At 43.5% G+C, this 16,054-nt stretch overlaps 2 protein-coding genes across 2 annotated transcripts; one reads left to right on the forward strand and one right to left on the reverse strand.

The window, feature by feature from the left end:
* LOC121624741 (microfibril-associated glycoprotein 4-like) lies at positions 1-4,126 on the reverse strand. Its single transcript, XM_041962596.1, has 7 exons — positions 3,984-4,126; positions 3,709-3,794; positions 3,291-3,446; positions 2,970-3,008; positions 2,032-2,128; positions 1,379-1,546; positions 1-509 (listed from the first exon to the last, which is right to left on the reverse strand). The coding sequence occupies exons 2-7, from the start codon at positions 3,712-3,714 to the stop codon at positions 256-258; spliced, it is 720 nt and encodes a 239-aa protein (XP_041818530.1). The 5' UTR covers positions 3,715-3,794; positions 3,984-4,126; the 3' UTR covers positions 1-255.
* A 3,122-nt stretch (positions 4,127-7,248) lies between these two features.
* Positions 7,249-15,937, forward strand: LOC121624974 (monocarboxylate transporter 9-like). Its single transcript, XM_041962968.1, has 10 exons — positions 7,249-7,314; positions 7,898-8,058; positions 9,603-9,859; positions 10,284-10,427; positions 11,557-11,652; positions 12,459-12,816; positions 13,033-13,112; positions 13,294-13,516; positions 13,748-13,920; positions 14,134-15,937. Exons 3-10 carry the CDS (start codon positions 9,643-9,645, stop codon positions 14,328-14,330), a joined length of 1,488 nt encoding a protein of 495 aa, XP_041818902.1. The 5' UTR covers positions 7,249-7,314; positions 7,898-8,058; positions 9,603-9,642; the 3' UTR covers positions 14,331-15,937.
* The last annotated feature ends 117 nt before the right edge of the window (positions 15,938-16,054 follow it).

Here is a 16,054-nt window from a genome sequence, read left to right on the forward strand (position 1 = left end):
TTCTGCACAGCTTCTCATTTATTGTCACCATACAGCAGATCATGATTCACTTTAGGCTTTCAAACCTCCACCAAATGCTGTGTTGGAACTAGTTTGACTTTAAAGCTCAGTGTGTGAAGGTAACAGCTGTTTGACAGAAGATTTTACAGCCACCAGCTGATCACACACAATCCAGCTCTGACTTCTGGTAAAGGGTTATCAGACTCTGTGTGTCTGTTTCCATCTGATCTTCTGCTGGATGTGGGTCCTGGAGAACTACAGCACAGGACGGATTTTCATGCTGATGGCCTTCAGAGAGTAGTTATAACCCTTCCAATGTCTCCACTCTACTCCAATAGCATAGAGGGTCTTGTCAGCCCCCCAGCGATAAACCCCGTTGGGGTTTGCAGTGTGACAAGCATTGTACCAAAACCCTCCCAGGAATGATCTGGCACAGTTTCCATTCCATTTGTCCTGGTCTTTGTCGAAGGTGGAGAACTTCTGTCTGTTGTGTAGTGTCAGGCTGTCTCCTACAGAAACACAACATGAACCACATCACAACCGCACTAACGATACTACAAACGCTACTGAGAATACAGTAGCGCACCTTCCAGAACTATCACTGGTAGTGTTGGTGCTCTGTAAATAAAGGCTGAAGAGGAACTGTCAGAGCAACAGCAATAAATCAGTACCAACTGAACATGTCAGCTGATCAGTAAATGCAAACGTGTCAATGTGAGTAAAGAAATGTCAAAGCAGGTCTGAGGTTATGTAAAAAACAGACTCTTCATTCTAATGGGCCTTCAGTAAAGGCTGCTAACTGTGTCAGATGACAGAGCTGAGAATCACTCATGAATCTGTTTTCACCAGATACGCTGACAGAAATATCACAGAATACAGGTGATCTGAGCCTTAGTACACCCTCGCTGACACCAGCTAAATAAGAAAACTGTGGATTTACAGGTGAGAAGCAGAAGCCAGAGTGAATTCTGCATAAATGAAGCTGTCACATGGTTTGATGCTGATGTCATAGATATATGTTGAGTATGTGACAAATAAAAACCTACAGAGTCACTCCAACTACTGGATGCTGTGTTGCTGTTTTATATACATATATAATACATATTTTTAGTAGTTTGGTCTGGTCAGTAATGTTGAGCAGCTTCTCTAAACCTTTAGTGATGTCATGCAGTCACATCAGGACACTGAGGAAGAAAACCAGATGTTGATCCTGCAGATTGATTCGTCATGTTGAACACATCAGAATAATTCATCCGCAAGCACTTTTTACTATTTTATTGTTTTCTAAAGATCAAAATGAATATTTCTGCTGTTTCCCTCCGGCCAGCAGGGGGAGCTGAAAGCCCCTGCAGTGCCTCCTCCCTGCAGTAATGCTCACCTGCTCCTCCATTGGTGAATCCAGATACATGCAGTGCATATCCGTCACACTCAGCTTCGATGGAGAACAAGGAGTAACGAGCAAACACTTTCACTCCTTTAAAGTCCTCCATGTCGACCAGCAGCTCGTACTTTCTCTGGCGTGTCAACTGGTGGATGTTCTCAAGACCTGCACACACACACACACACAGACACACACACTTTTTCTCTTTGTATAGACATGTAGAGAATTCAATTCTATTCAGATATATTTATGATATTAAGATATATTCTGCTGTGTTACCACCACATCTTGCTGTGCAATAAAGCAGCAAAGACAGTGAAGAAGAAGAAGAAGAAGAAGAAGACTGCTAGCTTGCACACATGGCTGTAAACAATGCAGCTGTGTGCTTTACAAATGCTTTATCAGGAAGGAATGCATTTAATGTTTGTTAGAGCTCAAAGATACACACAATCCGTTTTGGTGGAAACACACCGAATATGAGCAGAACTTTGTTCACTAGAAAACTCCATGAAGCTCCTTAAAGAAAACCAATCAACCTGCAGCCCGGGGACACAATATTTGTGAAGAGTCTCATTTAAGCATTTACTCTTCAGAATTAACGTTTCATGAAGTTTTGTAACTGTTTCATCATGTTTAGTTTCATCTCTCACCCAGCCAGTACTCTCCAGCAGCATTACCAAAGCCCATCTTGTATTGATCCCAGGGCCTGTAGAAGTTCACTGAGCCGTCCATCCTCCTCTGGATCACCTGAGGGGACAGGATGGAGGTTAACGGCTAATGGTTACACCGTTATTTTACTTCTTTCATAATCATTTTAACAGTCTGGCTGAATTTATTCTCTGTCATATGATATCTCTCCAGTCTGTCACGCATGGACAAGAGGCATACCAACCACACAATATGGACTTTAATCTGCACAAGTCAGTTTGGCCAGACCAGCCAATGGTTGACGTTGTTGAGCATTACCAGACCTTTCTCATTGGCACAACAACTGCATCCATGCAGCGAGTGAAGGTCCTGCACCTGGAGTCTTTTGCCTTCACACCAAACCTCAAGTAATGTCCATGTCCCTTCTGGACATTTGAATGCTTTTGTCCTTGAGGTCAAGAGAAGGCACCTGAGTGGTCGCTGTGTTTCACAGGTATGGTCTTTGCCTCTTGCAGGTACCTTTGTTCTCCTTCAGTGAGACTTGCAGTTTGCAAACCGACATGGCAACTCCGCCTATCTTGTGTCTTGTTTTAGTCTGTCGGGTATGGCCTGGCAAGCCGCTTTGGCTGTAAGAATATCCACAGACTTTAAGTACCTGGACAATGGGGGTATCGTTCCCTGTGCATATGGACTGTCTAACAGATTGGAGAGAACCTCAGAGAACATTCAGAGAACCAAGACTGCAATCAACCAGATGTTAATACTTAAAACCAGTTTGCTGTGACTTTATACTATACATTTCTATATTATAGACTATGTTTTCTTTTTTATTGTCTTTCTATGTCTCTTTCATTCCTTGATGTCTGTAACAATTTAATTTCCCCAGCATGGGATTAATAAAGTCTTATTTTATCTTAAGTCGACTTCAATGAAAACTCACCGTCCACTGTCCTCCTATTGACTTCATGTCACAGTACACCTACACACAAACACACACTCATTAGTAAATGGGATCAAGCTGCAAATACTTTCCTCAGTATACTCAAACATTTTGTAAGCAGTACTATGACTACCACTGCTGCTACAACTACAACTGCTTGTATCTGTTGTATCAGAAGCTTCAGTGAGAACTTGTAACTAAATTAACTTGTGTTTCTGTCAGAGATGATCTCACTGCCTTCACCTGTTGACTATCTCATCTTTGAACCAACACCTTTATCATCTGAAGGGCAACCTGCATCTGAGAGAAGGGGAAGTGTACCTGGACGGCGGACGTAGGTCCAATGGGATAGATGGTGTACACTCCGCTGGGTAGGCTCTTGTCTTTTTGATGGATGCTACTGCAGTCCACAGGATAGTAGAGCTTGCTGCAGCTGGTCAACACTGGAGCCAGGAGGAGGAGGGCGACTTGTACCAGCTGCAACAGAGGAGAGGTTGTCATTTTTACATGCAGCAAGGTGTGAAGCTTCTGCACTGGTTTGGAAATTTTACCTTTAATTTAATGTAATATAAGTGTGTGATGTTACAGTAGCTTTCTGAGTAAAAAAGAAAGTCAAGTTCCATTTAATTGATTCTCATGTGTTGTCATCAGGATGTCAGAGAACCTCAGTGAAGGCGTCAGCATGCAGAGCTAACGCAGATAGAAAAAGACAGAAAGGTGTATGAATTTACAAATTTACCTTCATGGTCAGAGTTCTGCTGAAGTGAGGTGTTGAAAATCCTGGTGTCAGTCTGTCTGGATCTCTGACGAGTTTTTATTCAAATCCTAAAAATGATTTCAAACTTTAGTGTTCAATAGTTCTGTTCTAAATCATCACAATACAATCACATCACAAAAGCCAAAGAGGACTCCTCAGAGGTTATGAAGAGACAATTACAAAACTCCATCACTCCAAAGCTCCGTTCACTGCTTCGCTGATGTCTCCTGGTTGGATGTTTACCTGTCTGAACTCACCTGCAGGTTGAACTGAAGAGGCTTCACCTTCAGAGGAAACAGAGACAAACTGCTGCTCCTCCTTCTGTCGGTCACACTCTCACAGCTTCACGACTTATATCTACACAAGCTACTGTGATGTCACACAAGTCCAACCAATCACAAATCAGGCCGAGGTACAGGTGGGGGTTAGTGTTTGCCCCGACATCATCTTCTACAGCTCAGTTTGTTGAGTTGGATGGAATGAGGTTTGTCATTGGTCAACTACAGTAACTGTTATCAGCAACACATCCTCATACCTAAATGACTGAATAAGAACTTGGAGAGTCCCAAGGTGACCTTTGTGCCTATTCAAGACTCTTCGGTGTCTCTTCACTCTGACTTTTCTACACTCTGAGTGTAGAAAACATTCAGGTAGCAGCTTTTCGTGCGAACTGGTGCTTAGCGTCACTTTTACCGTTAAAATGACAAATGTCTTCAGTGGGAGCTTCTATCAGCTGTTGCCACCACTGCTGTAGCTCCTGCTGAGGTAAATCAAACTGCTGTTCAGATCCAAAACCTGCACAATCAAGGGGTTAAACTGGGCCTGGGCTGTCAGTCTATGACAGAAATACACAAATCAATGTCGGAAAAGGAAGAACAGGGATTGGATGAAGTGCAGCTGAACTTCAGACGATCACTGCTCGCAGCATCCTCTGACCACCAGACCATCCAGACCAAACACCACCATACGTGGTGTAATCGCCTAAGGAAGAAAGTGCAGAGAGCCAGGATAAGAGCTAAGTGAACCCAGCTCAGACCAAAGGCAGCGAGCGAGAGAGTGACGCGTCCTCGGCCAACAGTCTGATGAACTCTGGAGGATGAATCCAGCGCTCTGAATCCAGACCTCAATACTGCTGCGTGTGTTTCCAACTGTGGGACCTGCAAATTTTTAAAAAGTAACTACACCTTTAAAATCTGCTGGACCCCTCCCTCCAAGCACATTTAAAAAGTACCACAGAGGAGAAGAGGGGTAATGAATGGAGGGTGAGGGAACGCACTACTGTCAGACTCTCTGCCGAAAGACCTGCTTCACATGTGCTGTTTCCAGATAAAATCTGCTGAAGCGTAGATTAATGGCACCTGAAGCTCTGATATGAGGAAGTACCAGAATGCCTGATGAGCTTGGATGATTTTTTCTGTAAATCCTCTGAGCGGTACATTTGTAACCTGTATATTTATTTAGTGTTGCTGTTCCAGGAACATTCTCTTCTTACTCGGTGCAACAAAACCCTCATATCTGGTAGCTGTACTGGTTATACCAGGCCGGTCTCATTCCCAGGGCATCCAATATCAACGCTTTATCACAACCCTCCATGTCACTGCAGTCCATTGGTAGGATGGGTTTGGTGCAACTGGTCAACACTGGAGCAAGGAGGAAGAGGAAGACTGGTACCAGTTGGAACATGATCTCATGTTGTTTAATTAAAAATATGGCACACACCTCTGCAGCGTTGGTGCTAATTCAGACCAGGTTTTGAGAAGGGAGAGGAAGGTCATCTCCAACGAGGAAAAGCAGCATCTGCTGAAAGACCTGCTTCACAGGTGTTGTTTCTAGATGATAAAATCTACTGCAGTGTAAACTGATAGCACTTGAAGCTCTGATATGAGGAAGTCCCAGAATGTCTGATGATCTTGGATGAGATTTACTGTAAATCCCCTGAGCGGAAAAATAAAAACACAATGTTTCCTGTTGCGAAATAATCTCCATCCACATTCAAAATTCATTTCTGCTGATTTAATTCTAAAGCAAGTCTAAATTCATAATCTTTCATAATTGTGGGATAAATTTACAAAGCAAACTCGTGAGAAACAGTGTTAAAATCAACTTTTGGGGAGTGATAATTAAAAAATGATGCTGACAACCACTTGGAAATTGGTTTCACTAGTAACAACTCTTATAACAGTAGCCTTGTTTCCATCTACGAATCTCCATCTACGTACAAGTTGGCGGTACAAGCTATGTCACACATGGCTGTAACAGAATAGAGGAAGAATGTAGAAAACCGAAACAACACGAGTGTTTAAGATAAGATGAAATCAACGTTATAACTTCAGTAGATATCTCACAACACACAATACACAGACGTCTTTAGCATTCTGTCAGAGCTGTTGCTCCTTTATGTTCATTTTTGTTAATGTTTTAAACAAAACTAGTCTTAGTAGTCTAGTCTTAAACAAAAATGAGCTGCACAGTCAAGTTATCAGAAAAAAGACTCTCCTGCACCAATGCCACAAAACAGCCTGCTTCAACATGTGAAACAGCACCGAGATGAGCCTGGAAAACTTCTGGAATGAAGTCATTTAGAGTGAAGAGACCAAACCTGAACTTTCTGACCATCAAACATAAAATCTGTGTTTGGACTCAACAAGGACTCCGATGAGAAGTCCACCCTCCCTATGGTGCAGCCTTCAGTCAGAACTGATGGACAGATGGATGCAGCATGTTATCAGAAAATACTGGAGGACAGCTTGCATTCATCAGCCTGGAAGCTGCACATGGGACACCATTTGACTTTTCAACAGGACAATGATCCAGAACACAAGGCCAAACAAGGGGAGGTTCTGGAGAGACCATCACAGTCTCCTGACCTCAGGATCACTGAGCTGCTTTGAGGAGATCTCAAATGTTCAGTTCACACAAGACAACCAAAGAATGTACAGGAGAGTCAAGAAGAATGAAGCAGCTTCACCACCTGAGAAATTAGAGCCTCATCCACAACCATCACAAAGGACTGCAAGTGATGCAGTGATGCTAAAAAGGTCAACACTCAATATGAAGAACTAAAGGTCTGCAAACATTTCTACAGGCAAGAGCTTAGTATTTTCTTTATTGTTGTGTTGTTTAAGGATTGTTCCATTCTGTCATGTCTTATAGTTTAATTTGAATTCCATTAAAAATAAAAGAAATGTGATTGATCAGTCAGTTTTTATAAGAACAACATACATCTTACAAATTCTGCCCAGGGTTCGTACATTTATGAGCACAACTGTACTGGAGACAACTTCATAATGATGAAATGATATATTGTGAGTGAACGTGACTAAACGTAATGTTTCAGACCTTGTCAAAGAACATGATTACTGCCTGATTTTCATTAGCAACAGATCGAAATCACACGGCGGCCATTTTCCTCTGACGTCACGCTCAGGGCAGGAAATTCAACTCAAGCAGAATGTCTCCTGATCAGTTCCTGGTCAGGGGTTACGAAGCTAATCTGACAAATCATTTCATTTCACCGTCACCTGACGATCAGCAACTAAAAAGACAATGATAGTGAAAATCAGGAGGGACATCGGGCCGTATTTCAAGGTACAACGCATTTGATAACCCATCAGTTACCAATGGATATTGTACATACTTCGGCTTTTATTTTGTATTTTTCTTTTCAGTTGCTATCTTTTCCTACTACTATTGCCTGCTGCCTGTTACACCCGAATTCCCCCGGCTGGGGATTAATAAAGTCTCGTCTGATACCGTCTGTTAGTGGTAATTTACACAATATGACAAGAGAGGCTTCAGTTCATTCTGAGTATCTTGGACACGTTTATTTAAGCCTGAAAGTGAAACGCACAGGAGACATTTGTAATGAAACAGTAATGTTAGCTAGGAACTGGCTGAATGCTACTGTTGTAGAGTTTCATGTTAGAGTATTTCTACATGTTCTTGTCGTACTGGGACTTTTACCTCGGTATGTGAGTACTTCTTCCACCTGTAGGCGGAGGCCCTGGGCCCCTGACAGGAGGACACGCTCATTTACATCTGACGAGCACGCGCGCACAGTCGGAGCAAAAGGTCGCGCGGCCCTGGGTCGCGGGGGTCTCGCGCAGCAGTAAGACCAGCAGGAACGGCTTCAAACCGGTTTCTGTACTACAAAAGCCCCCTCCTGTTGCAGGTCACTCACTCTCTCAGCGGGAGGATGGCGGAGCTGGAGATGGCCATGCTGTGAAAGCACCGAGATAAGGGCGATGAAGATGAAGAGAGTTTGAGGTTTGTCGGTGGAGGGGCAGCGGGAGGAAGGAGCGCAGCGCACCGACAGCGAACTGAGTTAGCCGGGTAAGGTTAGCTCACGTCACCGTTGTTCTTTTGTGTGTTAGTGTTGTTGTTGTTTGATGACAAAAGGAGAGGAGCAAACACGCCCGAAGCTGAGAAAAGTTATTCCGAGGCGACAGAACAACTGAAGAAACAGCCCAAAGTCAGAGCATCTGAACTGTGTGTGTGTGTGTGTGTGTGTATGCGTGCTTGTGCGCGTGTGTGTGAATTACCAGAACAAAGAGGTGAAAATTAGGCGCTCTTTATTCAGATAAACTTTTTCCTGTTTTTTCTTCCTCAATAACAAGTTTAACATCAAGCTGATGATAATGATGATATTATCATTATCATCACCCTTTTGTCTTCGTTCAGTGCAGTCTTTAAGCTGGAGTTAAATTCCTTGTATGTGCATACATTACATACCTGGCCAGTAAAGCTTATTCTGATCTGATTCTGAAAATGTTAAAGCTGTCAGTAGATGATGGGACATGCAGTTTCATAAGAGGAGTGTTGACTGTCTGTTCTGTAGTGACCTCTGACCTCAGCTGTTGCTTCTTAAACATCTTGAGTCAACAGACTCCTGTTTGCTGTTGTAATCAGAGGGTTAAACGATCAGACTGATATTACTGCTGTTAACACCTCCACAGACCTGCAGCTGTTTGAAAGGTGTCTCCTCGGTTACCAGAGATGCTAACACCACCTCTTCTTGTTATTTTAGCTGTTGCCTCCAGTTCACGAGCGATTTACATACTCTGTTCTAAATGGACAGTTACTTTGTCTTTGTGTCATTTTTGATTATTTGAACCGTCAGTTAATGAATGTGTGTAAAAGTGAATACAATTAAAATCTATGTTAGCCACCAGGGTCAGGTGGTATGATTTGATACAAGTTATCTGCCACAGCCGTGGACCTTCAGTACACTCTGTTTAACAATCAGGTATAACACAGATCGTGCTGAAGGTTGCCCCTCATAACAAGCGCTATCTCAGTTCAGTGTACAGAGTCTTCTTCAGTCTGTTCCCCTCATAGATGTGATGTTAAATTTACTACGAGGCAGTCAACCACCTGTAACCTGCAGTAGATGTTCATGAAGTTTAACTATTCGTATCATAGTTTACAGGACTGTCTGCCACATCTCTGTTTATAGACAGCCCAGTTTTATGAAAAGACCATCTTTCCAATGGTGAAATGCTTCTTTAAAAATGGCCATGTCTGTCCCAGTCTCTGGTGTTTATTTAAAGCTGTCTCCACATTTAAATGATTCAGATTTAGAACACTCTTGTAAAATACAGTTGAAATGCAAGTCAGAACCTAGAACCATGATCTTACAGGTTCTTAGCCTTCAGGTTATGGGTTCTACCTCCTGATCAGGACCCACATGTAGTTCCAGGAATGTGTCTCTGTCAATATTTTCATATTTATCATAGATGTGTTGGAGCTGTGTTCTCTAATACATTTCCTCTCTTTGGCCTCTTCCATCCTTCCCTCCTCACCACCTTTTCTCTCATCCTTTCTCCCACTGGCTCTGTCCTCCCTTCATTGTCTCCTTCCTCTTTCCTTCACATTAGACTGCTTGTCCTGCTGTGTCCCCGCAGGTCACCCATCATAATGCCGGCCCCAGGCCCTCCTGCTGCCCAGCCCCCGGCCCTCGACGGTGGGTGGGGTTGGGTGGTTGTGGCGTGCAGCTTTCTCGCACTGTTGCTGGGATACGGCTCTCCTACGTCGGTGGGTGTCCTCTACCCCGAGTGGCTGCTTGCGTTCCAGGAGGGGAAGGCCTTGACTGCCTTTGTGGGCTCACTGGTGAACGGGATTGGACTCATAGTGGGTGAGGAACGTGTGTGTGTGTGTGTGTGTGTGTCTGTGTGTGTGTGTGTCTGTGTGTGTGTGTGTGTGTGTGTGTGTGTCTGTGTGTGTGTGTGTCTGTTTGTCTGTCTGTGTCTGTCTTTGTGTGTCTGTGTGCACCCACATCGGACAGAGGTTCTTGTTAGCTATACTCCTGTAACTTGTCTGGAGGGGACCTCTAAAACATCTCAGCCACATAGAAAACATGAATATCGGGTCACTGGATTTACCTTTCTCAATACCATGTCTACATCCCCTTTCCAGAACTTCCTTCCCTTCCTGATCCCTGCATCTTTTTAACCATTTATTTCTGGCTTCATAAGTCTTTCCAGTTCTGTTTCTTCTCATCTCTTCACCCTCATCCCTTGTTTATTCCTCTCATCACCTCTCGCCCTGCCCCCCCTCAGCTCCTATCTGCAGTGTTTGTGTGCTGAATTTCGGAGCTCGGCCCGTCACCGTCTTCAGTGGTGTGATGGTGGCCGGGGGGTTGATGCTCAGCGCCTTTACTCCCAGCGTCCCCTTCCTCATCTTCTCCTACAGCATCGTGGTCGGTAAGACTGAGGCTAAATCAGAGGATGCTCTCTGTTTGTGAAGTTAATGAGTTAATGCTGCAGCATCCAGTGATGTTTTAGAAAATAAGGACGTCCAATTAAATTTGTTTATATCTTTACCTAAATGATATAGCTGCACACTCCAGCTGCAACCTGAAGATGAGTTCACTGCACCTGAAGTTGACAGGTGGATGGATTGTAAGACCCAGCTAGCTGCTTTGTGCTTAGCATAGAGAAAGTAAGAGGTCTCATTTTGTCACTGTTTCCATCCACCAACGTTGGATTAGCAGACTGGACGCTACAGTACTGTCCTCTGCTGTTTGTTATCAGTTTTTGACAGTTATTTATGTTTTGTATATAGTCCACATATTCCTTCAGTTCCCTCACTTTAGTCCAGTATCCAGGTTGACTAATGTGTGCAGAGTAAGAACAGTTTCTCCAGCTGCTCCCAGGTGTCTCAACAGCTTCCTCCTTTGAGCTCAGTAATTTTACTGAAATGTGTCATGTAATTTTCTTTTTGATAAAACAGATTTCATAAAATTAGCATTGAAAACAATAGCATTCAGAAATCTGTATTGAAGTTATGGTATTGGTACCAGCATCGAAAGGTTTTGATCGATACTCAGCCCCATATGTGGCTCTCAGTTCCCACAGAGATGGAAATATTAAAAAAAAAAATGAACTGTAATAACTTTGACGATCCTCTCACCTTTCATCCAGCACCATCATCAGGTCAACATTTTGATATGGTCCAGTACTTTAGTTTATGAGCAAATACCTGCAGAATTCCCATCAGCCTCAGCTGGACGTTTTTATAAAACAAATCATTGTTTAGTCAACTGAGAAAGAAAAAGGTGACAAATAATGATTGATTTGTTGTCTGTTTTGTGGCATATCTTTATGAGCTCTTTATTAGTTAGCACCTGTAAAAAGATGAGAGGAAATGATGGAGAGAGACTGACAACAACATGGTCGGTGTCTTAAACTCGAAACGTCTCTTGGCAGCTCTAGTTCACTTGGACTGACAGGTGTCCCCGCCTGTTATACTGTTTATATTAGAGTTGTGAATGAAGTGAGGCTGCAGTAATGGAAACTGAATTACATCCTCTGTGTGTATTTTGTGTCTCAGGTGTTGGTGTTGGTCTGTTGTACGCTGCCACCGTCACCATCACCTGTCTCTACTTTGACAAGAGGAGAGGTCTGGCACTGGGGATAATGACCACAGGTACGTCTGTTACGCTTCCTGTCTGCAAGCAGCACAACAATCAATGAACAAGTCATGGAACCCTATTTTAGAGTCACTTTCTTAACACTGAATCATTCTAAGATAATTTATTTATTTACTGGGCAGTGATGAAGAATCACTGGTAACTCCTAAAAGTGTGTGTATAACTGTAATGTGAATCAGTGTATGGTCTGACAGAAGTCCAACAATATCTCAGTTTTGAGAAGAACAAAACTGATGAACATCTTGTTAATTTTTTTTTTCTTTTTCATTTAGTTTTATTAATCACGGGGGAAATGTGCTATATACAGTGTGATATGAACAACATAATCAACTTTTCCTCTTGACATAAGCTTCACTTTGCTGTGAGGCAAGTTAATGTTATTGAAAAGGTCAAATCCTGGTGGTGAAATATTAAATACCTACAGGGCTGAAGCTAACTGCTATATTCATGTATCAGTTAATCTGCTGATTATTTTCTCGGTTAGTCAATAAATTGTTTATTCTATAAAACATCAGAAAATAGTGAAAAGTGTCCCTCATTGTTCCGTACAGGTGAAGTTTAAATTAAAATGGCTTATTTAGTCCAACCAACAATCTTAAGCCCAATTTTTTTTTAATTTCCTGTAAGACCAGGAAAATCTGAAAGTTCTCACATTTTGCTGAAACACGCAAACATCTGCAGTTATCAATGACTTAAAAAAATGGTTTCAGCTGTAATTTACTGTAGATAAACTAACAAAGAGCTGTTGCTCTCGCTGCTTCCATTCAGTGTTCAGCTGACATCACCTGTCTGTGCTCCTCAGGTACGAGTGTGGGCGGCTTCCTGTACGGCACGCTGCAGATCGAGCTCATTGAGCGGTTCGGTCTGGACGGCTGCCTGCTCATCGTCGGAGCGTTGGCGCTCAACGTGGTGGCGTGTGCCGGCCCAATGCGACCTTTAACCCAATCCAAATACTACATCAAGCAGCGTGCTGCCATCTTGGAGCGGGCAGCCAAGGAGCAGAAGCTTCGGCGGGAGGAGGAGCCGGGCAATCAGAAGCCTTCAGCCAAAGATCCAGTTATCACCGTGGAAACCAATGAGCTGCTGGTCAGGAGGAAGAGCTTGTTCAGCTGTTCAGCCTTCATCATGATGATTAAGATCAAGATGAGTCATTATTCACAGTGAGTATAGCACACAGACAGACAGACAACAATTAAACACTGCTGATGCTGCTCGGTTGTTCAAAACATAGTGGCAGCTTAGAGCCCTCCGGTGTCCTCTGTCTCTCTCTCTGTCTCTTTATCTGTCTGTCTGTCTCTCTGCCGGCTGTTTGAAGAAGAAAATGCTCCTTGATGATTATAATTTGACTGAATGTGTTCAAACTTTCTTCCCCTCAGATGTTTGTCCTCCATGTTGTCTCTCCTTCAGGACAGAGTCCTCATGGCGTTGTGCATCTCTCTCTTCCTCTTTAGTGTCGGTCAGTCTCTTTACTCTTCTACCGGTGTTATTAGTGAATCAGGTTTCATTCTTCTACCGGAAGAGACACATTTCCAGTTTTCATGTTCTCGGCAGTTTTTTTTCCCTCGTGATTATTCTGAAATGATGCAGCTCTCAGTCGTCCACCAGCTGAACCTCCTCACCTGTTTCTCCTCGTCCAGGTGGCTTCCCCCCTCAGGTGTTCTTGGAGGACATGGCGCGGAGCTCTGGGGTGAGTGAGGGAATCACCTCCATCTCCCTGGTCTCCCTCAACTCCATTGGGTCTGGTGTCGGCAAACTGGTTCTGGGTGTCATTGCTGACGTGCCACGAGTCGACAGCTTCCTCCTGTATGCTCTGACGATGGGAGTGAGCGGGCTGGGAGTGCTACTTATCCCCCTCACAAGGTGAGACACAGAGGACCAGTAACAGTGGAACAGACATGAAGTACAGCAGGTTAAATGTACCGTGGTACAGTGTGTAGTACCGTGGTTCAGTATCTGGTACCAGTGTGGTTTGTCTGATCTGATACAACCTGTCTAGAAAACATGGCCTTTGTGTTGAATAATAATGACAGTAACCACGAGTGAAGGAGTGAAAAGTGTTAAACAGCATCTTTGTTTCTGGCTGTGTTTCAGCTCGTACCTGCAGCTCCAGGTGCTGTCGGCGGTCCTGGGCTTCCAGAGCGGGAACTGGGCTCTGACGCCGTATGTCACCATTCAGGTGGTCGGCGTGGAGAAGCTCGCCGAGGCTCACGGGATCCTGATGTTCTTCGGGGGCGTCGGCCTTGTGCTGGGTCCTCCTGTCGTGGGTAAGCCGGGACAGAAAGTCTGTGGACTGGAAACCACACAGAGGGTCTCTGCTGGGTTTGGTTTGTGTTTGATAAAAGAAACAAAAGCTGTTCAGGTTGGTTTCAGTTGCGTTCCATCAACCTGCAAAGACTTGAACCTTGCTGCAGAGGTCCGCCATCACAGTTAGCTTCTGTCCTCTTCGCTGTCTTAAACATTCCTCTCGTCTTCTTCAGGTTCTTTCTACGACTTCTGTCAGTCATACGACGTTGCCTTCTACCTCGGTGGCAGCTGCATGATGGCTGGCAGCCTCACCCTCTTCCTCGCCGCCATGCTGCTGCGAACACAAAATCCTCGTCCTCCTCCACCCGAGACCGAGCCCATCAGCTGCACTGTTACCACAGCAAGAGACACAACCTCACCTGTCACCTGATGGACTGAACAAATCAGGATCCTGAGCTGAATGATGACCTCATGTTTACAGGAAGATTTGATTTTAACAAGTTGAATCAAACTTCTGTTTTTGACTTACTTTTTTACTTTTTTACTTGATTCTTGAAAGATAAAAATGCACAAACAGAAATGTTGGATGACCACAGAGCCTCAGTTTGATTCGTCCTCCCGGGGGACATTCAGAGGATTATGATTCGTTCCTTGTTGCCTGGAAGACAGAACTCAGGAAGTCATAAGTTGGACCTTAGTTTCAGGTATATTCTGTCTGTTACAACCTGAACTTGAGTCCTTTTTAAACCTTATTAATGTTGTTTTTTTAGTAAATGAAAACAGTGTAATAAGCTTTAGGTCAGACATCACAAGTAGAGCTCACATACAGATGTGGAGAGAATGACGGCAATGGATTCAGACTCTGTTTCTGTCTCAGGTTTTTAGGTTTGACACCTCTGAGTAGTTTTACAGCCTCAGTGTGAGCTGACTGACAATCCAGTCTGAGATCAGACAAACTCAGAACACAAAGTATTCAAATGTTTGGTGGCACAGGGTTAGAAAAAGACACTAAAGTTAAAAGCTTGAACACATTTAAAATTCAGATATTTTATCTGACTCCTTATAGGCCACAAAAACATAAATAAAAGTCCATAATTTCCTGTCCAGAATAATGTCAATTAGTGCTAATCATTAGGAAAATAGACATAGTAGTAGTAGTCATTATTTTTTTTTTGTCCTTGTAATTTGAATTTTACTGAAGATATTTTTTTTATGATTGTTGAGTGTTTGTCCTTTATTGTTCGTGTTGTTTTGCCTTGTTTCTGTTCATTTTGATGTTTTTACAGGAAAAGGTTGGTTAATATCAAAGCAAAAAAGGAAGATGGGAATGCACCTTAACGACATGATGCAGCCATTCGTTTGTGTTGACAGGGTTAAAAAAAGAGTTTTTAGGCAACATGGACAAAACAGCTCAATGAAACCTGCAGCCATGTTCAGAATGTTCATGCAGGATGCGTCTTTGAAACTTGAAAATGCTGACCGTGCTCATACTACGTACGTCCTGTTTGATCACATGACAAAGTGACCCAACTCCAACACAGATTAAACATGTCGAATCCGACCAGGCATCTGCAAACAAAGACCCCACTCATTCTGTCAGACTCTCAGCTGGTCCACTTTGTTTTCCTGGTTAAAAGCCAAGATGTGCTCAACTTTGCACATGATACCGTAGGACTGTTATGTGAGTGTGCATGTGAAGTGAGTGTAAACCTGTTTGAAATGTGGCTTAAAAGTCAGATTTGTCATCACAGCCCTGTTACCACCGTCAGACTCGACAATTTATTTAAAAAGTCATAAAAACAGCTGAACCAGAGAGATTGCCTCTTTTCTTCCTCATGTTCTTCTTTGTTGAAACCTGCATCCTACATTTCCCACAATGCACCTTAACCCTTGACAGTTGTATGCCAGAAAGTGCTGCGTTATACTAGCAGCAGCCAATGTAGCCTGCAGCTCATACAGAGGTCTGCTCAGCTCGCTTCTCTCTGACTCCACACCAACAGATCTGTTTCAGTTTCAGACTCGCAGTCTTCAGCTGACGCCGACTTGAGTGATGTCACTCGAGGACATTTATCAGATGTCACACAGCTCCCTCTGAGACCCTGAAGGCTTCATCACATGCAGTGAAACTCTCCAACACCTGGAAAATCACTGGAG

Source organism: Chelmon rostratus, chromosome 21 (assembly GCF_017976325.1).
Source record: "Chelmon rostratus isolate fCheRos1 chromosome 21, fCheRos1.pri, whole genome shotgun sequence".
NCBI lineage: Eukaryota > Metazoa > Chordata > Actinopteri > Chaetodontiformes > Chaetodontidae > Chelmon > Chelmon rostratus.

What these genes read in the sequence shown, in the direction of transcription:
- LOC121624974 (XM_041962968.1), top strand. Translation starts at nt 9,643, where the DNA reads ATGCCGGCCCCAGGCCCTCCTGCTGCCCAGCCCCCGGCCCTCGACGGT. An exon ending in AAGATGAGTCATTATTCACA is followed by an intron (nt 12,817 to 13,032) that starts GTGAGTATAGCA and finishes TCTTCCCCTCAG; the next exon opens with ATGTTTGTCCTCCATGTTGT. An exon ending in TCTCTTCCTCTTTAGTGTCG is followed by an intron (nt 13,113 to 13,293) that starts GTCAGTCTCTTT and finishes CTCCTCGTCCAG; the next exon opens with GTGGCTTCCCCCCTCAGGTG.
- LOC121624741 (XM_041962596.1), bottom strand. An exon ending in TGCTGGAGAGTACTGGCTGG is followed by an intron (nt 1,547 to 2,031) that starts GTGAGAGATGAA and finishes GTGTGTGTGCAG; the next exon opens with GTCTTGAGAACATCCACCAG. An exon ending in ATTCACCAATGGAGGAGCAG is followed by an intron (nt 510 to 1,378) that starts GTGAGCATTACT and finishes GTGTTTCTGTAG; the next exon opens with GAGACAGCCTGACACTACAC.